General features: G+C 48.7%; 2 protein-coding genes across 2 annotated transcripts; one reads left to right on the top strand and one right to left on the bottom strand.

The window, feature by feature from the left end:
- The first annotated feature begins 470 nt into the window (after positions 1-470).
- On the top strand, positions 471-5,902 carry F4817DRAFT_238829 (histidine phosphatase superfamily-domain-containing protein). The gene is made up of 4 exons (XM_049299003.1): positions 471-1,667; positions 1,726-4,718; positions 4,773-5,215; positions 5,321-5,902. Exons 1-4 carry the CDS (start codon positions 608-610, stop codon positions 5,724-5,726), a joined length of 4,902 nt encoding a protein of 1,633 aa, XP_049162408.1. The 5' UTR covers positions 471-607; the 3' UTR covers positions 5,727-5,902.
- Positions 5,903-17,062: 11,160 nt separating this feature from the next.
- On the bottom strand, positions 17,063-19,355 carry F4817DRAFT_326957 (uncharacterized protein). Its single transcript, XM_049301973.1, has 2 exons — positions 18,808-19,355; positions 17,063-18,749 (listed from the first exon to the last, which is right to left on the bottom strand). The coding sequence occupies exons 1-2, from the start codon at positions 18,835-18,837 to the stop codon at positions 17,652-17,654; spliced, it is 1,128 nt and encodes a 375-aa protein (XP_049162407.1). The 5' UTR covers positions 18,838-19,355; the 3' UTR covers positions 17,063-17,651.
- Between the last annotated feature and the right edge of the window lie 588 nt (positions 19,356-19,943).

Raw genomic sequence — 19,943 nt, 5'->3', positions numbered from 1 at the left:
GTATCCCTGACGCTTGATATTCCGAATTGCCGTATCCGCGACCCACTTCCAACATTCACGAAGTCACGACAAACTAAAATAAATCGGGTCCCGAATCGATATTTCTTTATATTTCTTTCGAAGGGGGCACTGAGCCTAGTAACCTAACCTATAACCTAACCTAGTTCCTCCTAACGAATAATTTCATACATACGCAATAAAATCAGTAGCAAGACCTGGATATTGAATTCCTTTATATAGGTTAATCGTGGAGGTCTTATTAAGGCTGGTTTCGCCCAACTCACTACATAGAACACGACATTTGGCCAGGAGGTGAACGACATAGGTATCATTTGCCACCGTCTCCAAGTATCCAGGGATCCTCACCTTATCCGTTAGTAATCGATAGTACTTACTCGGAATAAGGTATTGTGGTACGCACGTGTAGCTAAGCTCTAGGAGTTACTACGAGAAGAAAGAAGTGGGAAGTTGAGCATCGAAGGTTTTATCTAGCCACGCCGATAGGTACTTAGAACTTATCGAATGACGGAAACACTGCAGTAAACGGTCAGACTGCGGAGTACACTATACAAAATTTTAGACTCTAGGGTCGTTCGTCCTAGAAAGGATGGAGACTAATAATATTACTACTAATAATACTAATAACAAGTCGGGTCGCAGCCTAAGCGGTTCCAGCAAGAAGAGGCTTTCCTGGTCATTTTCACACTCCCGCACCCGCTCGCCATCGTCTGTAGCTAGTAGCATCGCCAGTTCCATAACAAGCGGGAAAAGTCGACATGCCGAGCCTCTTGGGACTGCCGATGTATCAGTCGAACCCGCGAGCTTATCTATGCCACCTCTAGCTAGATCATCAAAGCCGCCCCATCTTCCTCCATCTCATCGTACACGCGAGTCATTCGGTTCCAATAGCTGGAATGAAGACTTCCACACTAGTACCACCACAACCGACGAAGTTGCTATCGACGATATCGAGAATACCCCGAAACAACAGCCCGGCCACTCTGTCACTGACACAAATTCTCCTTATCAACTACCGGAACCTGCAGTAAATCTACCCTCCTCGTCCTCAGAGCGCGAGGTCGGGAAACGCATTTCTGTCTCTTCCGTCTTCTCTCTTGCGTCGTCTCGTGGCGTTGCAAGCTCTGCTCCCTCCACAAACGGCTCGGACGGCGGTGGTGGTATCCAACGCCCCGTATCGGGCATCATGGCTTCTGGCAAAGGCCTGGGTCCATCCCCGGGTCAATCCGAGTCTGGCGTGTCTAATATAACAGTCACCACATCTTCTAACTCGAATAACCCGAACCCTGTCAACGGCCCTCAGTTAACTCCGCGGGAGACTCATCATACCAATCCTCTAGACCTCGTCAAGCGAAACCCTGCGCCTACGCCAAACCCAGCTCCTCGGCCCCAGGTGACTCGATCTCGAAGCAGGGCCAAACGGCGATTGAGCGGTAGTACTGCTAATAGTAGCCAGAGCCCTAGCAGCGAACGAGGTCCTCACGTTAAAGAGAAGGAAGAGGTTAAGCCAGCACCATGGGGTATCATTGGTGTCTGCGCGCTGGATGCTAAAGCCAGAAGCAAACCAAGCAGGAATATTCTTAACAGGTTAATTGCAAACCGTGAATTCGACGTTATAGTGTTCGGAGATAAGACAATTTTAGACGAAGGTGAGAACACGCCATTGGTAATAAAGTCAGGTGGCTCAGGATACTAACAACAGAGCAGAAGTGGAAAACTGGCCGATATGCGACTATTTAATATCTTTCTATTCAGATGGCTTCCCTTTGGAAAAGGCTATAGCTTATGTTAAAGCTCGAAAACCGTTCTGTGTTAATGATGTGCCGATGCAAAAGGTACTTTGGGATAGGCGACTCTGTCTGCGAATACTTGACAAGATCGAAGTACCAACCCCGAAACGAGTCGAAGTAAATCGCGACGGCGGACCGAGTTTGCTAACCCCAGATGTTGCAAAACATATAAAAGATGTTACCGGCATTACCCTCGAGCCTGGACCAGAAAACTATCGCTTCCCTCGCAAGGTAGAGTTGCTTGACGATGGAGATATCTTAAGCGTGGACGGTACCCTACTAAAGAAGCCATTTGTTGAGAAACCAACCAGCGGCGAAGACCACAACATCATTATCTATTTTCCACAATCTTCTGGCGGGGGTGCCCGTAAACTCTTCAGGAAAATTGGTAACAAAAGCTCGGAGTTTGTCAAAGATCTTGTTATTCCCCGTGCTATTACCGAGCCAGAGGGTAGCTTCATTTATGAGAAGTTTATGCAGGTAGACAACGCAGAAGATGTAAAAGCCTACACGGTTGGACCGCATTACTGCCATGCCGAGACAAGAAAGTCCCCTGTCGTAGATGGCATTGTTCGGCGCAATACGCATGGCAAAGAGATACGTTATGTCACCTCGTTGGGCCCGGAAGAGAAGGAGATTGCAAGCAAGATTGCCAATTCGTTTGGACAACGCGTCTGTGGGTTCGATCTACTTCGAGCGGGTGGTAAAAGTTATGTCATAGATGTCAATGGTTGGAGCTTCGTCAAAGATAACGAAACCTACTACGATCACTGTGCGAGTATCTTGAAGGATATCTTCATCAAGGAGAAGATTCGTCGTGGGGGGCCAACGCCGCCTCTCCCATCGCCTACTATTTCCGACATTGGCGATCCACTAAAGCAAGCTATTTTTAGTAGCAAGGAAAAAGATGCGTTGGTTAGTACAAGACAGCCAAAGTCCGCAGGAAGCGCAGGCACACTTCCCCCCGAAGAGAGTAAAGAAGGCAAGGACGAGCAGAGCGCAGCAAACGCCTCGCCGTCCAAGACTGATACGGGAGTGGCGGGTATCGCGACAAGACTGCAGAATGGTATCATTAGTCCCATAACTTACCTTACAGGTGGCTCTGCTGCAAGCAGCTTACCGACTACGGCCCTTCCAACTCTTCCGACTACACCCTCAAGTAAAGCGGAGGAGCAAGCCGACCACTTAGAGGAACCGACACCGCCTCCCCCTCCTCCCAAACACTCGTGGAAGCTCAAGGGAATGGTCTCGGTCATCCGACATGCAGACCGCACTCCAAAACAGAAGTACAAATTTACCTTTCACACACAGCCATTTATCGACCTTCTAAAAGGCCACCAAGAAGAGGTTCTCCTTATTGGAGAGCCTGCCTTGGCCAGCGTCCTCGATGCGGTCGACTTGGCTTTGAAGGCCGGCGAGGAGGACCGAAATAAACTTAAGTCCCTTCGTAATGTGTTGGTTAAGAAAGGAGGATGGGCAGGCACAAAAGTTCAAATCAAGCCAATGTTTCGTAAGAAGAAAACGGCCGAGATGAACGAATCAACTCCTGAAGTCACCGAGGGAGTAAAGATGGAGTCTGAGATTGTAGAAAACCCACATAAGGAAGTAGAAGCTAAAAAGGAACCGGACCAACCCCCCGCAAAAGAACAATTGGAGGCCGAAGACGGTCAGCGTCGGGCTGATCCGTCGGAAGTAGTCGTATCTGACTCTGAACAACAGCCGAAATACCCACCGCGACGCCAAGATTCCATGTCAGGGGTAACGATGTCCAAATTCACCGCAGCCGACAACAGTTTCGTTTTAGATAAGTTGCAGCTTATTGTCAAGTGGGGAGGCGAGCCGACTCACTCGGCACGTTACCAGGCGCAAGAGTTGGCACAAAATATGCGTAATGACTATCTTCTACTAAATCGTGATATACTAGACCAAGTTCACGTGTTTAGTAGCTCTGAGCGACGAGTTACAGCTAGTGCGCAGATTTGGGCAGCATCGTTTATAGAGAAGAATGACCTTCCAGAAGACTTTATTACGATACGGAAGGATTTGTTGGATGATTCCAACGCGGCCAAGGATGAGATGGATAAAGTCAAGAAGAAGCTCAAGGGTCTATTGCGAAAGGGGAACGAGCGGCCATCCCAGTTTGCTTGGCCAGAGGGAATGCCAGAGCCTTCTGAAGTGCAAACGCGAGTGGTGCAGCTGATGAACTTCCATCGTCGCGTAATGCAGCACAATTATAGCAAACTGCAAACTGGCGCTGTAAATTCCCTCAACGCTATCAATACCCCGGGCTCAGATAAGACTCATAGCGAGAGTTCTAGTGCATCTTCAGCCTCGTCACTTTCCCAAGCCAATGCTATCAACGGCATCCAAGCTCGCTGGTGCTGTGGTGAGGATGCGGAATTGTTTCGCGAGCGTTGGGAAAAGCTCTTTGCGGAATTCTGCGACCACGAGAAGGTTGATCCTAGCAAGATCTCGGAATTGTACGATACGATGAAATTTGATGCCCTACATAACCGTCAATTTCTCGAATGGGTCTTCACTCCGCCAAAGCATATGCTAGAGGAAGAATTTAACATCACCATAAGCCGTGAGGGCAAAGCATCGCCGAAGGAGTCTGAAGAAGGCGGCAAAACGGCTGATGACGGGGACAAGGTGGAAAAGTCGGACCGACCGGAGAGGACCGAGAGGTCAGAGAAGACCATGCAGCGTATTTTCCGAAGGAGATCGTGGATGAAACACCCTCACGAGGTTGACAGACCTGCCGAATATTTCCACTTACCGAAAGGTAACAATCAGACCAAAGCAAAGACAGACGAATGTTTCGAACCTCTGCGGGAACTTTACCAGCTTGCTAAAGTTCTGTTTGACTTCATCTGCCCGCAGGAGTATGGCATTTCAGACAGTGAAAAGGTGTGTTCATCTCTATTCGTTTTAGGCAGGTCTATGACTGACGCAGTATTGCAGCTCGAAATCGGCCTCCTGACATCACTCCCCTTGCTCAAGGAGATCGTCCAAGACCTCGAAGAGATGCAGGCGTCTGATGACGCCAAGTCGTTCTTCTATTTCACTAAGGAATCGCATATCTACACGTTGTTAAACTGTATCCTCGAGGGTGGTATCGAGACGAAAATCAACCGCAGGACGATCCCTGAACTTGATTATCTCTCGCAGATCTGCTTCGAGCTATACGAGTCGGAGACTAAACTCCCAGTAGATGCACCCCTCGTCGATCAGCCTACCTTCAACTACAGCATCCGCATCACGATCAGCCCCGGTTGCCACATTTTCGACCCCCTAGACATCCAACTAGACAGTAAACACTGTATAGGATGTGCACCGCGCAGGAGCCTGACACCTCATGCGGATTGGAAGAAGGTCATCGAGACGCTCAGAGCCAAGTTCCATCAGTAAGTGCTTTTTTCTTTCCACGACGTAGCCCCGACGTCATACCACGAGAGGAGACCTCCCTCTTCATCATCATAGCAGGGCAGCTGACTCACGGTGACCAATAGGGTCAAATTACCCAAGACTTTCCTCGCGGTCAACCTCTCAGACGCCTTCACATTCCAAGAGAAGGAGCGGCAAAATTCCGACGCGGATTGCCTCGAGAAGGATCCCGGTGGCAACGAAACAGAAACAGAAACCGAAGGTCTCGAGATGAAAGCGCTGGGCTCCTCGCGGTCCTCGCCTACGAAGGTCGATCCGCGCGGTGACGACACCGAGGTGTCGACTATCAATGATGAGCAGCAGCCATCTCCTCCACCTCCCGTTGCAACGGTTAGTAATGCGGCTGATCTGCCTCCGGTAGCGAATACAGCGGGAACAATGGACCCTGAATTAGAAGGTACCAAGGACGCAGGCACCACCACTACCACCACTACCACCACTGTCGACCCTGATACCACTAAGACGGGATGATGAATTTTTTTTTCTGTCTTCTGCAAGAGCGGCACGGAATCCGGATGAGGAACCGGTGGATTAATAGGGGGGGATATATGCTACCGGGACATTTTGTTAATGATATGGTCGCCCCCCTCCTCGCCCTTCGTCCGCCTGTGGGCGGTGAGTAAATTTTTCATAATGGGGCCGGGGGTCGAACGAGTAAGACAAGCATTACATGCAGCGAGGTGTCAAGAAAGGAAATAGACCTGAGATAAGCATCATGACGTGCTTCTAGAACGGACGGTTTTTTTCTTTCTCGTAGTCATCTTAGCATGTAGGTAGGGTATGTATGTAATGCACGTATTTATCGCTACCGAAAATTAAAATATGACAGGGCGTTATGTATGTACATATGTTATGCGCAGATACGCTTGTAATTTATTAGACGAGGAACATGGACATGGACATGATAAGCGAACCGTAGCGAACCGAACCCACGTGTGTGTCAGCATGACAGATGATTTATTATGTGCGTATGGTATAGTACGAATTAGAGACCATGTATTGGAATTATTTAGCTCGAATTGGATCTTACCTAACCTTAGATTTGTCCGCGCATGGCCCCGACGTCTTGTATGCCGATGCGAGATGGTTCCTGAAGCGGGTTCTGTTTTGGGGAGCCCCTCTGATCCATCACTTTTCACTTTTCACGATGTAAAGGAGCGTGGGACAGAAAAAAAAAAAAAAAAAAAAAAAAACCACCTACCAACATGACTTCTTTTTCTTCGTCTTTCCTTTGCCTTCACCGCTATGCCGGAAAAGGGGGACGGCTCGGAAGAGGTTTTTTTTTCTTCTTCTTTCTTCTTCTTTTACTAGTTACTGTAACCGCTCCTGCTTTCTTTTAACCCTTCTCGGCAGCCGGCGAGAGAGCCCGGGTCCCCTTGCGTTATTCATCATCGATGCATCATCGAACGTCACCGGGCTTGGTCTTGGGTCTTCGTTCTTGGTGAGAAGTGATAAGGAAAGTGACAGCCAGACGGAAGGGTCTAAGTTGGGTTATTAGTTATTAAAGGTAACTATTGCGAGTAAACATGTAAGGTAGGTGGTAGACATCCCGGCATTGAAGAAGCGAGGTTGCAGCGTCGAGCCGCGCCTTGTCCCCCCGGTCCCTAAAAGTTACCTATCTTTCGGGGTTCGGGTCGGAAGTTTCGATGCAAGATATGAGAAAAGGGGGTGAGAAAGTCTTCTCTCGTCAGTTCCTCCCCCCTTCTTCTTCCCTCGCAGGCGGATGACTGGCATGATTGATCTGATCATCGACAGGACGGGATGCGTAACCGTGACGATCCAGATTGTTGCGTCCGTTGTGCGCTGGTGCCGCAGCTCACATGTTTAGGTATGATGCGCGCGGCACTAATATGTATGCAAGTACGTTGCGTACGGAGAAAAGCGTCGGTCTGCATCTCCGAGGTTTCTTTGACCTGCCAATTGGGCTAGTGCATGTAGTTCCTCGCGCCTAAGAAGCATGCCTACCTACCTAGGTAGGCAGATACAGATACAGATACATACATCATGGGTATGGTGGTGGCGACGGTGGGTAACTAGAGGCCGGGGTTTTAAGAGGTGGGAAGGATGATGAGGAGGATTGAAATGTGATAGATCATATTATAACTTCGTCAGACGAAATCTGGGCTATCATGAGCAACTTACTAGTAGTCCACCCCGCCAGATTTCAGGAACCGAAAAGTAAAGGGAAAAGGGAGGGGGTAAAAGGAACACGGAAATATGTCTACGGACCCCGGATTATTGGATATCGTCCGTCGGATCGCGAGTATAATGGAAACGAAATATGAGCCGTCGACATCATGCGGCCAGCAGGACGGGCCGTCGCGTCACCTTAAATTGAGGCTGATTCTGAATCTTCCGGCTTGAGTGCTACTCCGTAACGTCGTTTTCGAGACCCCTTCAAACGAGGCTGATAAGCCGCCCAATAACGAAGGCCAGAACCCCGTCATCAAGTTCGGAATAGCTAGCCGTCTAGGGCCCAGGGGGGGGAGGACACATTGCATCGTCCATCATCAACTTTGCGGCCGTCTAATTTTACCGAACCATACTTGACGCTGGACAAACCCGACCCTGTAGGTGTCAGAGTGTCTGCCTGTTTACATAGTAGCTGCGACTTCGGGCTCTTCCTAGACCTCCTCCCGCTTAATGTCCGGGGGCCCCGGTATTAACACTTCGTGCTCGGAACCGAAAGCCGTGGCATGGCCAGCGGGCCCACAGGCACTATGAGAAATATTAAGTTAGGTAAGTCCGTATACAAGATTAGTATGAAGCAGTGATCAACCGGCGAGCTTTTGCCCTGTCAACAGTAGCATAATACGTACATAGAACATAGAACATAGAACAACGTTGATTGTGGGCCGTTCTGATATCAGAAGGTTGGACACACAACATGGTCTGCCTTGTACATAATAAAAGCACGTCAAGCTTACCACGCCTCCGGCATTTTTACCAATTGGTTGTCGCTGTCCCCAGAGAATTTTGTCGACCGGGCTGTGTGACGTGGGATCATTCAATGTGGGGGCAGTAAGTTGGTGAGGACCATACAAGGCAAAAGAGAGACACCCATGACTGACAGGGAATCTAGGCGCAGCCCCTCATAAGGAACAAAAATAAATACAGGGAAGATGACGGGGAAGAAGAAAGTCTGACAGGTACTTCTGCATAGTGCTATATCAGACAGACCTGCAGGCTGCAGCTAACTATCATGGCTACCTAGAGCCAAAAGAGCGGTAGGTCAGGTCGCGTTGCAATCTATTATAGAGACCACCAAACAGGTACTGAAACGTCTCTTTGAATCTGGATGTCTTGGCAGGGCTAGGTAGGCTGGTAGGGCGGAAAAAGCTCACACCCTCAACAGTACACTATTGCGTGGTAGTCGATGAACCCTGATGACTTCTCATCGGATTTCGTATTGCATACCTTAGGTACATCAGGGGGTGCTTCATAATGGGGACACTTACATATTAGCCTGTGGATTTGTAAATTTGTTCGTCTTGAATCTGAAGATTGTGTCGGGGAGCCCGTTCGCAACCTGGCACTGACACCAGCGCTGACTGACACTGACCTCACCGATATTCAGGACCAGCCCATCGGATCCTCACGATGCTCTCCTGCTTGACCGCACAGAGACGGAAACCTTATGAGCACGGTTGTTGATATTTTTGTCCACCAATGGGATAATTAGGTATTGCAAACCCAGACCGGTGGGTAGTTTCAATAATGTCGATAGTAATGTAATGCGTAGTTATTGCGTATGTAGATACGTAACCCTGTTTCCTTCCCGAATTTTTTTTGTTTGTCCTCTTTGATATGGGAACCGTTGGCATGCCGCATCAAAGCATTCGGAGAAAGCAATACCCTGAATGTGCATAGGCTCGTAGTATTTGCGCGAGCCACGCAAGACATGTTTGCTAAAGTCCAATTGCTAGCGCATGTCGAAAAGAAAGGATCGTATTCAATTTCATTAAGGTCTGATTGCCGACTCGACTGAACCATGTCTGCATCATCCACGATTGGCTACGGGGAGCAAAATTGATGATTGTTTGATGTTGTATTGACGACCAACCGGTGAGCCTACCCCCGAGCTATAGTATATGAATTTGTTTCTGGGATAATTAATACGACCGGCAACCTTCCTGGATTCGTTCCCAAACAGGCGCCGCGCGAATCAGTTCTATTAAACGAGCTTTAATGTGGCCGGTAGTCCGGTAGTTGGTGCCATGGCAAATTGGAGTACTTCCGTTTTAGGCCATTTGCATCTCGTCGTGACCAACCAGAGGTCACCAACATAGAAAATTGAGTGATGACTCCCGCACGCGACAAAGATGAATCTTGTACTACAAAACTCCTACGATCACGATCACGATTTCGACTTGTCGAATAACAATTGGATACTTGAATAATAAAAGTCGAGTCTTGGCTTGGCATCGGAATACGTGGCCTTGTCTCTCTAAGTACTATGGTAGCACTTTAGCATTCCGCATCCACAGCCGATTGTGGCACATACACTACCTAGTCGACATTGTATTCTCATCACAGCCCTGTAGTGGGGTGTAAATGGTCTTGAGTAGTTGAGGACGAAGGAAGCCAGCCGATTGGCGTCGATGCTGGCCAATATGCTGGCCAATGTTCTTTAGACGCCCGAATTATTACTAGGTTATCCTGGCTCTGGTCAGACAGTGGGGTTAGCTTCCAAACCAGGAGGGACCGAATTATGTACAACCTTGGAACCAACAAACCGACAATGTCGAAACCACGTGCGGCATTGGTTTCCTAGGCCTGTACGGCACTAATATGGTGGAGCCGGGAGGATGATAGAAGCTTGCTTCGAAGGTTTGGATCTGTACCTAAACCGTGGGCTTGGCCTCGCTCGCTGTCGGGGAATTTTGTGATTTGTTCACTAAAATTCTCCGGGGCATAAAGCGTGAAACCTTCAGACGGGGATCACCTCGCTAGAATCCTTCCTTAAGCGAGACCGGTTCGCGGCCTCGCATCCTAAACACGGTCCTGCTGGTCGCAGGGACGGCCGCAGGTTATTGCGCATGAAGACATGGTCAGCAGACATCAGCAGACGCCAGCGTAACAAAATACTTTTAAGGACGAAATAGGATGTCGTGGCTAGTTTAGTTGGTTTAACACAAGCCATGCTCAAGGTGCGCCCAAGCCACAGGTCCGTGTGTATAAAGGTACAGTGGACGTTGGAGCAAGTACTTGCCGACATGAGAGGGTTAAGCTAGGTAGATTACCGACACTTCGGGAGGCGCCAAGATGCTGTATATAGAACGTACTACTATCGTCATCTTTCTTTTTCGAGTCCCGAGCGCACCAAGGAAGGCCAATGGGTATTCAGCTCCTAAGGGGAAATAATATGTAACGAGGCATAATGCAAATCATGCTTGGTAAGCGAGACAAGCTCACGTCGGGGGTTTGAGGTAACGTCGCGGGACTCGTAGGGCTCTATGATGAAGATATTCATCTCCACAAGAAAGCGGGTATCCCATGCCCCAAGGTCCAGGGTCCCGTACTGCCACTACAGCGGTAGCTAATGAGGAAACGACACTACTAGGAGTTGCCCGGCTCTTGGGTCCTGATAATAGCTTGGCTGTGTACATCATATTGGTGCGCATGTTGCAGTTGCGGTTTAATGTTTCAACCTTTAGGGGGTACGGATCCTTACATAGCACAAGCAATAGCCTTAATAAGCCAGTTATAGCTTATAACTAGGTAGGGAGCCGGTTTAAAGCAGCTCTGAAGGGAGGCAGTCGTCTATGTAGATGGATTGACCATGACCGGACAGCCGGAACCGTCTCCCATAAACCCGCGCAGAAGCATTTCTGTAGGAATTTTGAAGCGGCGCTTGAAGATAAAGCTTACTCTATCGTCGTATGGCCATGGTTTAGAAGGCAGGCCATTCGTAGCGTCGGAGGCATTCGTGTTCGTAAATAAGCACCCATACAGACGGCTTTAATTCGGAAGAGATTTCCATTCTACTTACACACCCGTCGGAGTCGTTATTTTGTAGTATGTAGTATGTAGTATGTAGTATACAGTTAATGGGGGTGTAAAGACATTACCTGATAGCAGTTTGGCCAGTTTAAATACCAAGTGTCGCAATGACATGAGGATTGGGCGAGAACGGCAACGGTAGAGGCCTAGACTAGACAGCTCGGCTAAAAACGTAGACGTCAAACTCCTTGATTAAGTTGATTTTGGACGCAACTAGCCCCCTTTCAAGACTTCAATTTAATACCCAGATGCCGCAGGAGGCTCAAAATAGAAAGAGGTAGTTGCGGGTAATGTGCAACTCGTGGGTCCGACTGCTGCATCTAGATTAGGTGCGCCCAGGCACAGGCACAGGCGTCGGCACGAACACCGAAGGTTGCTGAGGTCACTGAATGAAAAAAAAAAAATTTGATGAGAATGGAAATTTAAGGAAATTACTAACCCATGTATGTACACACAACGCAGCACATTTACTTACATCAATGTTGTATGTATCATGTTATAGGTAAGTACATTACATAGGTACCTTAGGTACATATGTAACCTGTAACCAGGTGCTCGCTACATGTATTTCAGCCCCCGAAGTTGCGTGTCCTCGGTACCTGAGTGCATGACACCTGGCAGCTCGTCAGCCGCTGCCATCCTACCCTCCTTCGTACCTGAATATGCACGTATTATATGATATAGGTCGAAAATGAAGCAGATGTAATATACATATGTATTTACCTGAGTAAATGCGTAAGTCACTTACCTACATAAGGCAGATATATGTGCATTACGCAGTACTTATAATATACATGGTAGACACATGTAGCCGCGCATTTTTAACTCATGTAGGTACCTAACCTGCCGTAGGAAGAATATAAGATTCGAATAGGCTAGGTACATGTAGGTACGTTTTCTACATACCTGTACCATACATCACCCCGCGCTCCCCGAAGCAGCTAGCGGAAATGCCTTCAATATCCGCGGGACATACTATATCAGGTCAAAGTAACATCATCGGCCTTACCATCACTATCGCTGTATAGCATGCATCGACCTATAACTTACCTAGGTAGGTATGTAGTTAGTTCCTCTTTCAACTAAGGGGAAGCAGCTCGCGATGCCGGATTACGCAGTTCTATATGTCTAATGTATAATGTATGCGCATGTGTATATGAGTACACACGTTCTCTTGTTTTCACATGACCAAAATTCGGGAGATGGTGGGATTCATTAATTCGCTGGCTTGGGTGGTTTTTTTTTTTTCCTTCCCTCTCTTCGCAAAGTCAAACCCGCTGTATGTAAGATTTTTCATCCATCTCACACCGGGTTGTTTAGTCAGCTATAAGAGCCCTCCTATCCAATAAGCCGGGGATCTCACTGTCGACTATGTTACACTACACGTAGAACGTCAAACCATAAGCCTCGTTGTGACTTCGACCTGATAAATCCCGCCCTCGCCCTAATGCTCACTCTAGCCCTGTTTTTATGCGTTCGCCAGCACCAACCAATTACCCATAACTCCGATGTGTCACGGAAACAGTATACTGGGTACGTCACATACCCTCACAATGGCTCTACGTCGTAGTCAGATCTTGCAACCCACGTTCGATGGAACTCATCCAACCCCCCTAGGTAGCACGTCGGGATGTTGCCTCAGAGGGTTACCTTAGCATGGTGTTATACCTACGGATACCTAGTCACCTACCTACATCCGCACGTAATGTGACCCCCGGACCCGTTCGCAGGACTACGCTGCGTGGGTATAGAGGAGTATTATAGTCCGGACGATGAAGTGCCTCCCTAGACCAACCAATAAATGGGAGCGCCGGTTCAGGAATCAGATATGGACAATCATCCTTGGCGAACCGTGCCGGTCATTGCGAACCGCGCCAGACTTTAGCAAGCTCCGGCTCACCTTACCTCGAGGATGTAGCGTAGGTGTACGCCAATGGTTCCTGGACTACTACTACTATGTTCTACGGAACTATATTCTCTCCGATGGAAAACAGGAAACCGTAAACATGTAACCTTTGGTCGAGATTCTATATTGTTTCTAGGCTCAAACGATATATACATATATATGAGCACTTTTACGCGAGGTACATTGGAAACAGGACATGGCCACCGGTAAGGCCATCTCTAGTTACCGATTCGGCAATTGCTGTAGGGTAGGGGGTAGGCGGCGAGGGCCGACCGGTGAGGGATAAGACCAATACGTTTTCCGAGTATGTGCCGTCTGCTAGCTTCAGATTATGACTGGTCTTCAGTGCTTGAAGCGCTCTGCTAGGAATCCTTTTTGTACGCCTTACCTTGTCCAATCCCAGACCTTGACTCTGAGAATTTATATACCTCCCTGAGGTATAGAAACGGACGGATGGAAAGGTACATTGTCATATTTCAAACATCGTACTCAGACCGGTCTTGGTGCTGCAGGCAGTCAGACCAGAGCAGCAGCAGCAGCAACAGCACGTGTGGCAAGATAATATTAATTGATCTGAATTTCAAATCCATACTTAATAGACTTATTAATAAGTAAAAACCGTTGTCGTTCCATGTCGTGTCATTGCCCCATGCACATGTCAGTGCTTTGCCCAGACCCTTGATTCCCAAAGCAGCTTAAGGTAGTCCCTTCGCTTTAAATTCCTATTGCTTTGTTTCTGTTTTTTTTTTTAAAAAAAAAAACTAATTGTTCTTCCAAACTAGACCAAAATATTTTTTTTCGTCTTCTGTCCGTTTTAGATTCTTCTATATTCCTTGTGTATATCGAACCACGCATATGTACATAAATATTTGTATGAGTATGCTAGGTAGGTACATGTTCGACATATGAATACGGTATACATATAGGTACTTACCTCTTACACAATTACACATCTTCAATGTACTTCTTATTTTCTTGCGTACATTTGATGTATCTAGATTTGACTGTAAAGGTAGTTTTGACCCGACCTTCTACAGAAGGAGAAACAGGTCAGACGCGGTCACCGTTCAGGCAGTTACGTCTAACCTACCTAAAGTAGACATGAAGTACGAATTATCAAGTACCTTCCGTACCTTCCCCCGAGTGAGTTAAGTACCTAGGTACATGTAATTCAGTGTATTAGGTATTAAGGTTAATTAGAAGTGACAACCTTGGAAAGTTGAAGTCAAAAAAAAAAACCCCCCGATCAGGTCGAGCCTTGTCGCAAAACATCACTTTCTTCTCATAAATCTCGACACTTCCCCTGTCATCGAAAATTCTCGGACAACGCGCCTGTTCCACCCCAACTCCTTCATGTCAATCACCTCACCCAAGATCAAGTCCTGTTTCTAGTCTAGTTTCCTAACTACCCGTCCCTGGTTTTGGCAATGCTCCTAGTGCCGAGTTACATAGTATGGACCTAACGGGAACACTGCCGACCGTTCGTCATAGACACAGGGTAGACGATATGATAGAAGCCGTACGTACATATTATTTGAGCCTCCCTTATGGCTTTCAAGCTTGCAACGACGTCCCGTCGAGTAACTAGTTACACATCACATTTACCCCCCCTACCCTCTCCACCTCCACCGCCCATTGACTGTTTTCACTCTGCTACAAAAGATAACTTCCGCCTCGCCTAGTCTGCTTGACTCTCTACCAGTTCTAGACTACAAACAGGCTGCTCATAAACATCTTCCCGTCACAAACCCACATTTGGCAAACAATAAATAACCCAACGCTTTCTCTGGTTGGACCTCAAGGTCATCTCTACCTATTCACTTGTAGCCTGTCAACTATTTAAAGTCTCTCTTCCATCACCTCTTGAGTCTCCCTCCTCGACACTCTTCTCTATATTCACTAGTCATATTCTTCATTCATTACACCCAGCAGCATCCACCACGCCATCTTGTCAACTAATCCTTACCTCTGTATCGGTACTTGCACAAGTAAGTATCCTACTATTTAAATCCCGACTCGTTGGTTATGCGGTTAACACCACCTCTAGGAAAGACTAAGCAAACCCACTACCACCCAAGCTGTCCAGCACTCTTATCCACAGCGTCCAAAAAAGTCTTCTAGGACATATTTTTGATCACATCTTAAGACATGGCCGTGGGAAGCAACTGTGCGCACTCTTTCAAGATGCTGAAGTCAGACAGCACGCTTGTCCAATGGACCTGTAATTTGTGTCACTCGGGCCCGCACTGGTGGATTTTCGAGTGTAGATACTGCAAGATCCACACGTGCCGGGCTTGTGTCCACAATGTCTAAGCACGGGGAGGATCCGGACCGTGCTGTTCTGTTATTATTGGCCTTTTTCATAGATGTAAGTGGGAAACTCGTATCTGTCACGTCTCATATGTCATTATCTAGGATTTCAATATGACAGAAGAAATAAGCAAAGGGCTAACAGGGCGCTCATTTTAGTCCCAGAACCTTGGTCCCGGCTCTTTTGAAGCTAAGCTTCACTTTTTTTCAATTGGAGGGAACCTCTTCATCCGGCGTTACGGGACAGGATTTACATACGGAAAAAAGAATAACGAGGTTCTCGAACCCCGACAGGAAAAAAGATTCGACACACACGCAATGGCCATGGATATCCGGAAGTTGTTACCGGGGGCCCCTTGTCGACAACGCTAAGATCCTGCAGGTGGTGGCCAAGACAGCCATAACATCATCCTATTGGCCTAAACCGTTGTCTTCTCAGTGACATTTCCAGCAGTCCCTCAGGTACATTTTCAGCCACTCGATGAAGCCACAGCGTATCCCGGTCCAATATGTTTAGATCCCGATGAGATAGATCACTTCCCGACAAACCGTCACACCGTTGTCATAGGCTGTACGCGGCACCACCTTAGCCCTGTTTGACGGCAACTCATGATTATGATTTCCTTCCTGTACCCCAATAGACGATGTATTTTGCGCAGGTTTCTGGTGTCTTCCCACACGGGCATGGATTAGCCCGATTTTTCCGTTTCCTACTGTGGTCGTTCCCGGAGTTTCGAGGCATGCTGGAATAGCATTGCCAATTAGGTCGGCGTCTGCGCATGATAGAAATATCCCCTTTCTTTTTCACAATGGAAGGTACAATGGAACAAGTTAAATTACGATTGGAACTTGACAGGTGGGGGATTTGGGGACTGGCAATGGTTAAGTGCGTGTTTGCAATGGACCATGTTTCATTATCCTTTTTATCTCGTACAAAGTTACAAAGGGCACCCTTCCAACATGGTCACAATATGAAGGTAAACAACCAACCAGCTGGGTTACCTTGGTCCGTGTTTTCTCCTTTCCTGTTACATGGGTTTTTGGTTAGGCGTGAAGGGAAGAAAAAAAAGGAAAGAAAAATAAATTACGGCAAAAGAGGACTAGTACGCAAGTACGCCAAAAATCTGATTCGTGTTTATTACTCTCAAATAGAAAATTCACATTGTTGGTTTCGGAGATAGAAGTTTTAGGCAATCTAATAGTGATGCCACGTTTCAATAGATATTGGTTCCTATGAGGTTGGAGAAAGATCAGGTAAGATCAGGTAAGATCAGGTTAGAAATGAAGTCAAAGTTGAGGCTGCTACGTGCAGCCCAACGGGGGTAACGGGGGCAAGGGGGGCAAGGGGGACAAGGGGGGAGCTGAGATTTAGGCAGGGCTACATGCAAACGCTGTGCGACGTGGGGGACACGCGTTTCTTTCGCACACGCGGCGGTCTGCAAGGTCCCGTCGTCTTCTGGAACGTTTGGAATATCTATTGGATCCATTGGGTTATTATGGAAAGACGGCGTGGCACATACCGTTTGTACGCGGCAGCCAACGTTGGGGAAACACAACAGCCAGCCTTGATGAGGGAAATATCATTGCATCACCATTGCATCACAATCATTATATATTATATATTATATATTATATATGCCATGCATGATTGCCATATATACCTACATGCTTTATCAACTCAGCTTGTCCTCCCTCTCAAGCCAAAGCAAGGCAAGGCAAGGTATAAAAAAAACAAGGCAAGATAAGACAATAACTAACCTCGCTGCGGCTACAGCTACAGCTACACACAAAATCGTGACGTGCAACGTGGGACCAAACTTCGCCTTACTAGCGACGTCCCGGTATTCCTCAACCGCTCTCTTCCCGGAAATCAAGTTTGAACCGGCCGGATGTAACTAGAATCGCGATCCGACGGCCTCGTACGTAAGCCAGTTATCCGATCGATACCTGTTACTTGGGCTTGGGCTTGGGCTTTCTGCAGCTGCTTTGCTTGTCTAAGCCCCTGACACAATTCAGACGTCGCTGGCTCCATTCCAGCGCCTCTTCTCTTCGAATGCTTGCTCTCACTTATACGCACTCCCTCTCCTTACTACACGACCTGTCGGTCTGCCCAACAACACCCTCCTGTCCTATCTTTCTATTGTTGCGCACACCCGCCGTCATACCGGCGGCCGGCCTCACTTCGGCCAGGCCCACGTGTCTCGCTCGTTGATGCGTCTCGTCACCTTGACCTCGTCCCCCACGGCGACGTCAGCTTCCAGCTCCTCCTGCCCTCCACCGCCACCACTGCTACTGCTGCTATTTGTAGGCGGTAGCAGAAACGCGTACCGCCCGAAGATGGGCGACCATTTGTTGCCCGTGTCCACGCGGCGATCCTTCATCAGCTTCTTCAGCACCGAGCCCAGCTCGCCCGAGGCCGGCCGCCCCGCCGTGTAGTCGACGTTGATGGAGACGCAGCGCGCGCAGTTCGCCGTCAGCGCAAGTCGGTGCGAGGATCCTACCAAAAGCTCCGCCCAGAAGTCCTCGTCCCATGCGGCGAGTATCGACGGCGTGTCGTCGTCGCCGTCGCCGCCGCTGTCTTCCGAGCCGGAGGACTCCTCCCACACCTCGTCGACTACGATGTTGGGTCGGAACTTGATCATGTCCATTTCCTGGCCGTCGGGCAGCCGCGCGCTGACGTTACGCAGGGAGGCCTTGGATGTCAGGAGGAACGGCGCTGCTTCGTTGAAGACTAGTCCGGAGGCCTCTTCTTTCGGCGGCTGCTGCCCGTAGTAGGGCACGAAAGACGTCAGGTGCGAAAACCAGGATTGCGTCTGTGGCTGCTCGGGCTGCGGCGCGTGCGCTAGCACCGAGCGCCGGTTATCGCCGATGTAGACGAGGATGGCGCGGTAGCCTAGACACGCGGAGAACCAGGAATCGTAGGTATCGCCCATGCGATAAGTCGTGGTGGAGCTGCTGAACAGCTTGATGTCGACGGTTTCGAGGCCGGCGATAGCGGGGTTAAGAGGTACGCGTAAGGCGGTATACTGCTCCGGAGGAGGCGGAACCACTAGCGGGTGTTCCGGGATACGGTAGGTGACGACGACATGGCCATCGTCGATGGCCTGGTGGAAGAGTGCGCACTCCGGGAAGTGAAATACCTGGATGTTCTTGTACCCTCCGCCGGCCTCGACCTTAAGCAGCATAAAGCGCCGGTCATACCGGAGCCCCTCGCGCTGCAGCAATGCCCTGTCTAGGGATACTGGGCGCAGGGATTTGATGGGGTAGATGTACAGCTTGAGGGGCGTGTAAGGAAGAGGATGGATGAGTAGGGAGACGGGTAATTTGACTTACCTCTGTGATTTGTAGCGTCTTGTGACCCATCTTTGCGATTCAGAGGATGCAAAGGCTTGAGTACCCGGTTTCTATTTCCCCCTTTTGGAGCCTATATTATGTGAATATTTCCCAAGCAGGTATAAGTATAGGTAGGTAGACGATCTTCTTCTACAAGCTGAAATGTATATGTACCAAATCAGACCAGCACGTAACGTATTCCTATTAACTAAGTGGTCTGATGTTGACGTGCCTTGCTTGCTAGCCAGCTGAGAACTATAGCAGACGGTAGACCAAGGATTAAACAAGTCTAGTTCTGCCACTCGGAGTTTTGAGCCAGGCTGGCTAGCGATTGATTAGTCGGGCGTAAGAAGAGGTTGTGCATTATAGTTCCATCGATGGCAGCATGCGGGGGAGAGCAGAGCAGAGCAGAGCAGAGCCTCATTATAGGTTAGGTTGTTTTTTTAATGACTGGCGAAGCGATCCTAGTTCGGCAAATGGGCCGCTCGGGACCGGCATGCGGGGGAGCTGAGCTGAGCTGAGCTGAGTTAGTACATACCAGTATGCAGACAAAAAGAGGATGTATTATTGTTCGGAGAGAGGGGGGGGAGGGGAGTGGCGCACGCATAAAAAATCGCCGAGGCCGTCGTGCGCCCGCGCAGCCAATAAATACCATGGCGGATCAGCAGTCCGATACGGAGGCGCACTCCCTCTAGGTACTCGAAACGTGATATGTCGGCGAAAGGCTGCGGTCATCGCCGTCGGATATTCCGAGTGCCTATAGATTACTGGGGGGTTTTTTGCGTATACTCTGTTTCATAGGGGATAAGCCTCGCTATGTAGAAATCGTGTGGGAAAATATATATATACCTACCTAAGGCATCCACTGTAGTATGTAGGTATATAGGTAGGTAGTATGTATCCTACCTGTGACCGGGTACGTGGGCTAGTTGGTATTATACTACGAGGTACCCAACATTGATCGTATCATGAATCACGAATCACGCAAAAGAGGCAGCAGTCCGGGACCTTTCCTTTCCGACGCGCTCGGTGCTTGATTTGTAATGGTAGAACGACCGCGGCGCGGCGCCGGCGGAGAGTTTTCCCACTCTGGGCGATCAGCTCCTACGGCGCAGCCCCTCGATATACCTAGTTCC

This window comes from Daldinia loculata, assembly GCF_022478755.1.
Source record: "Daldinia loculata strain CBS 113971 unplaced genomic scaffold F4817scaffold_6, whole genome shotgun sequence".
In the NCBI taxonomy this organism is placed as follows: Eukaryota; Fungi; Ascomycota; class Sordariomycetes; order Xylariales; family Hypoxylaceae; genus Daldinia; species Daldinia loculata.
Note: the sequence above shows the minus strand (reverse complement) of the source record. Positions and strands in the feature narration are given on the sequence as shown.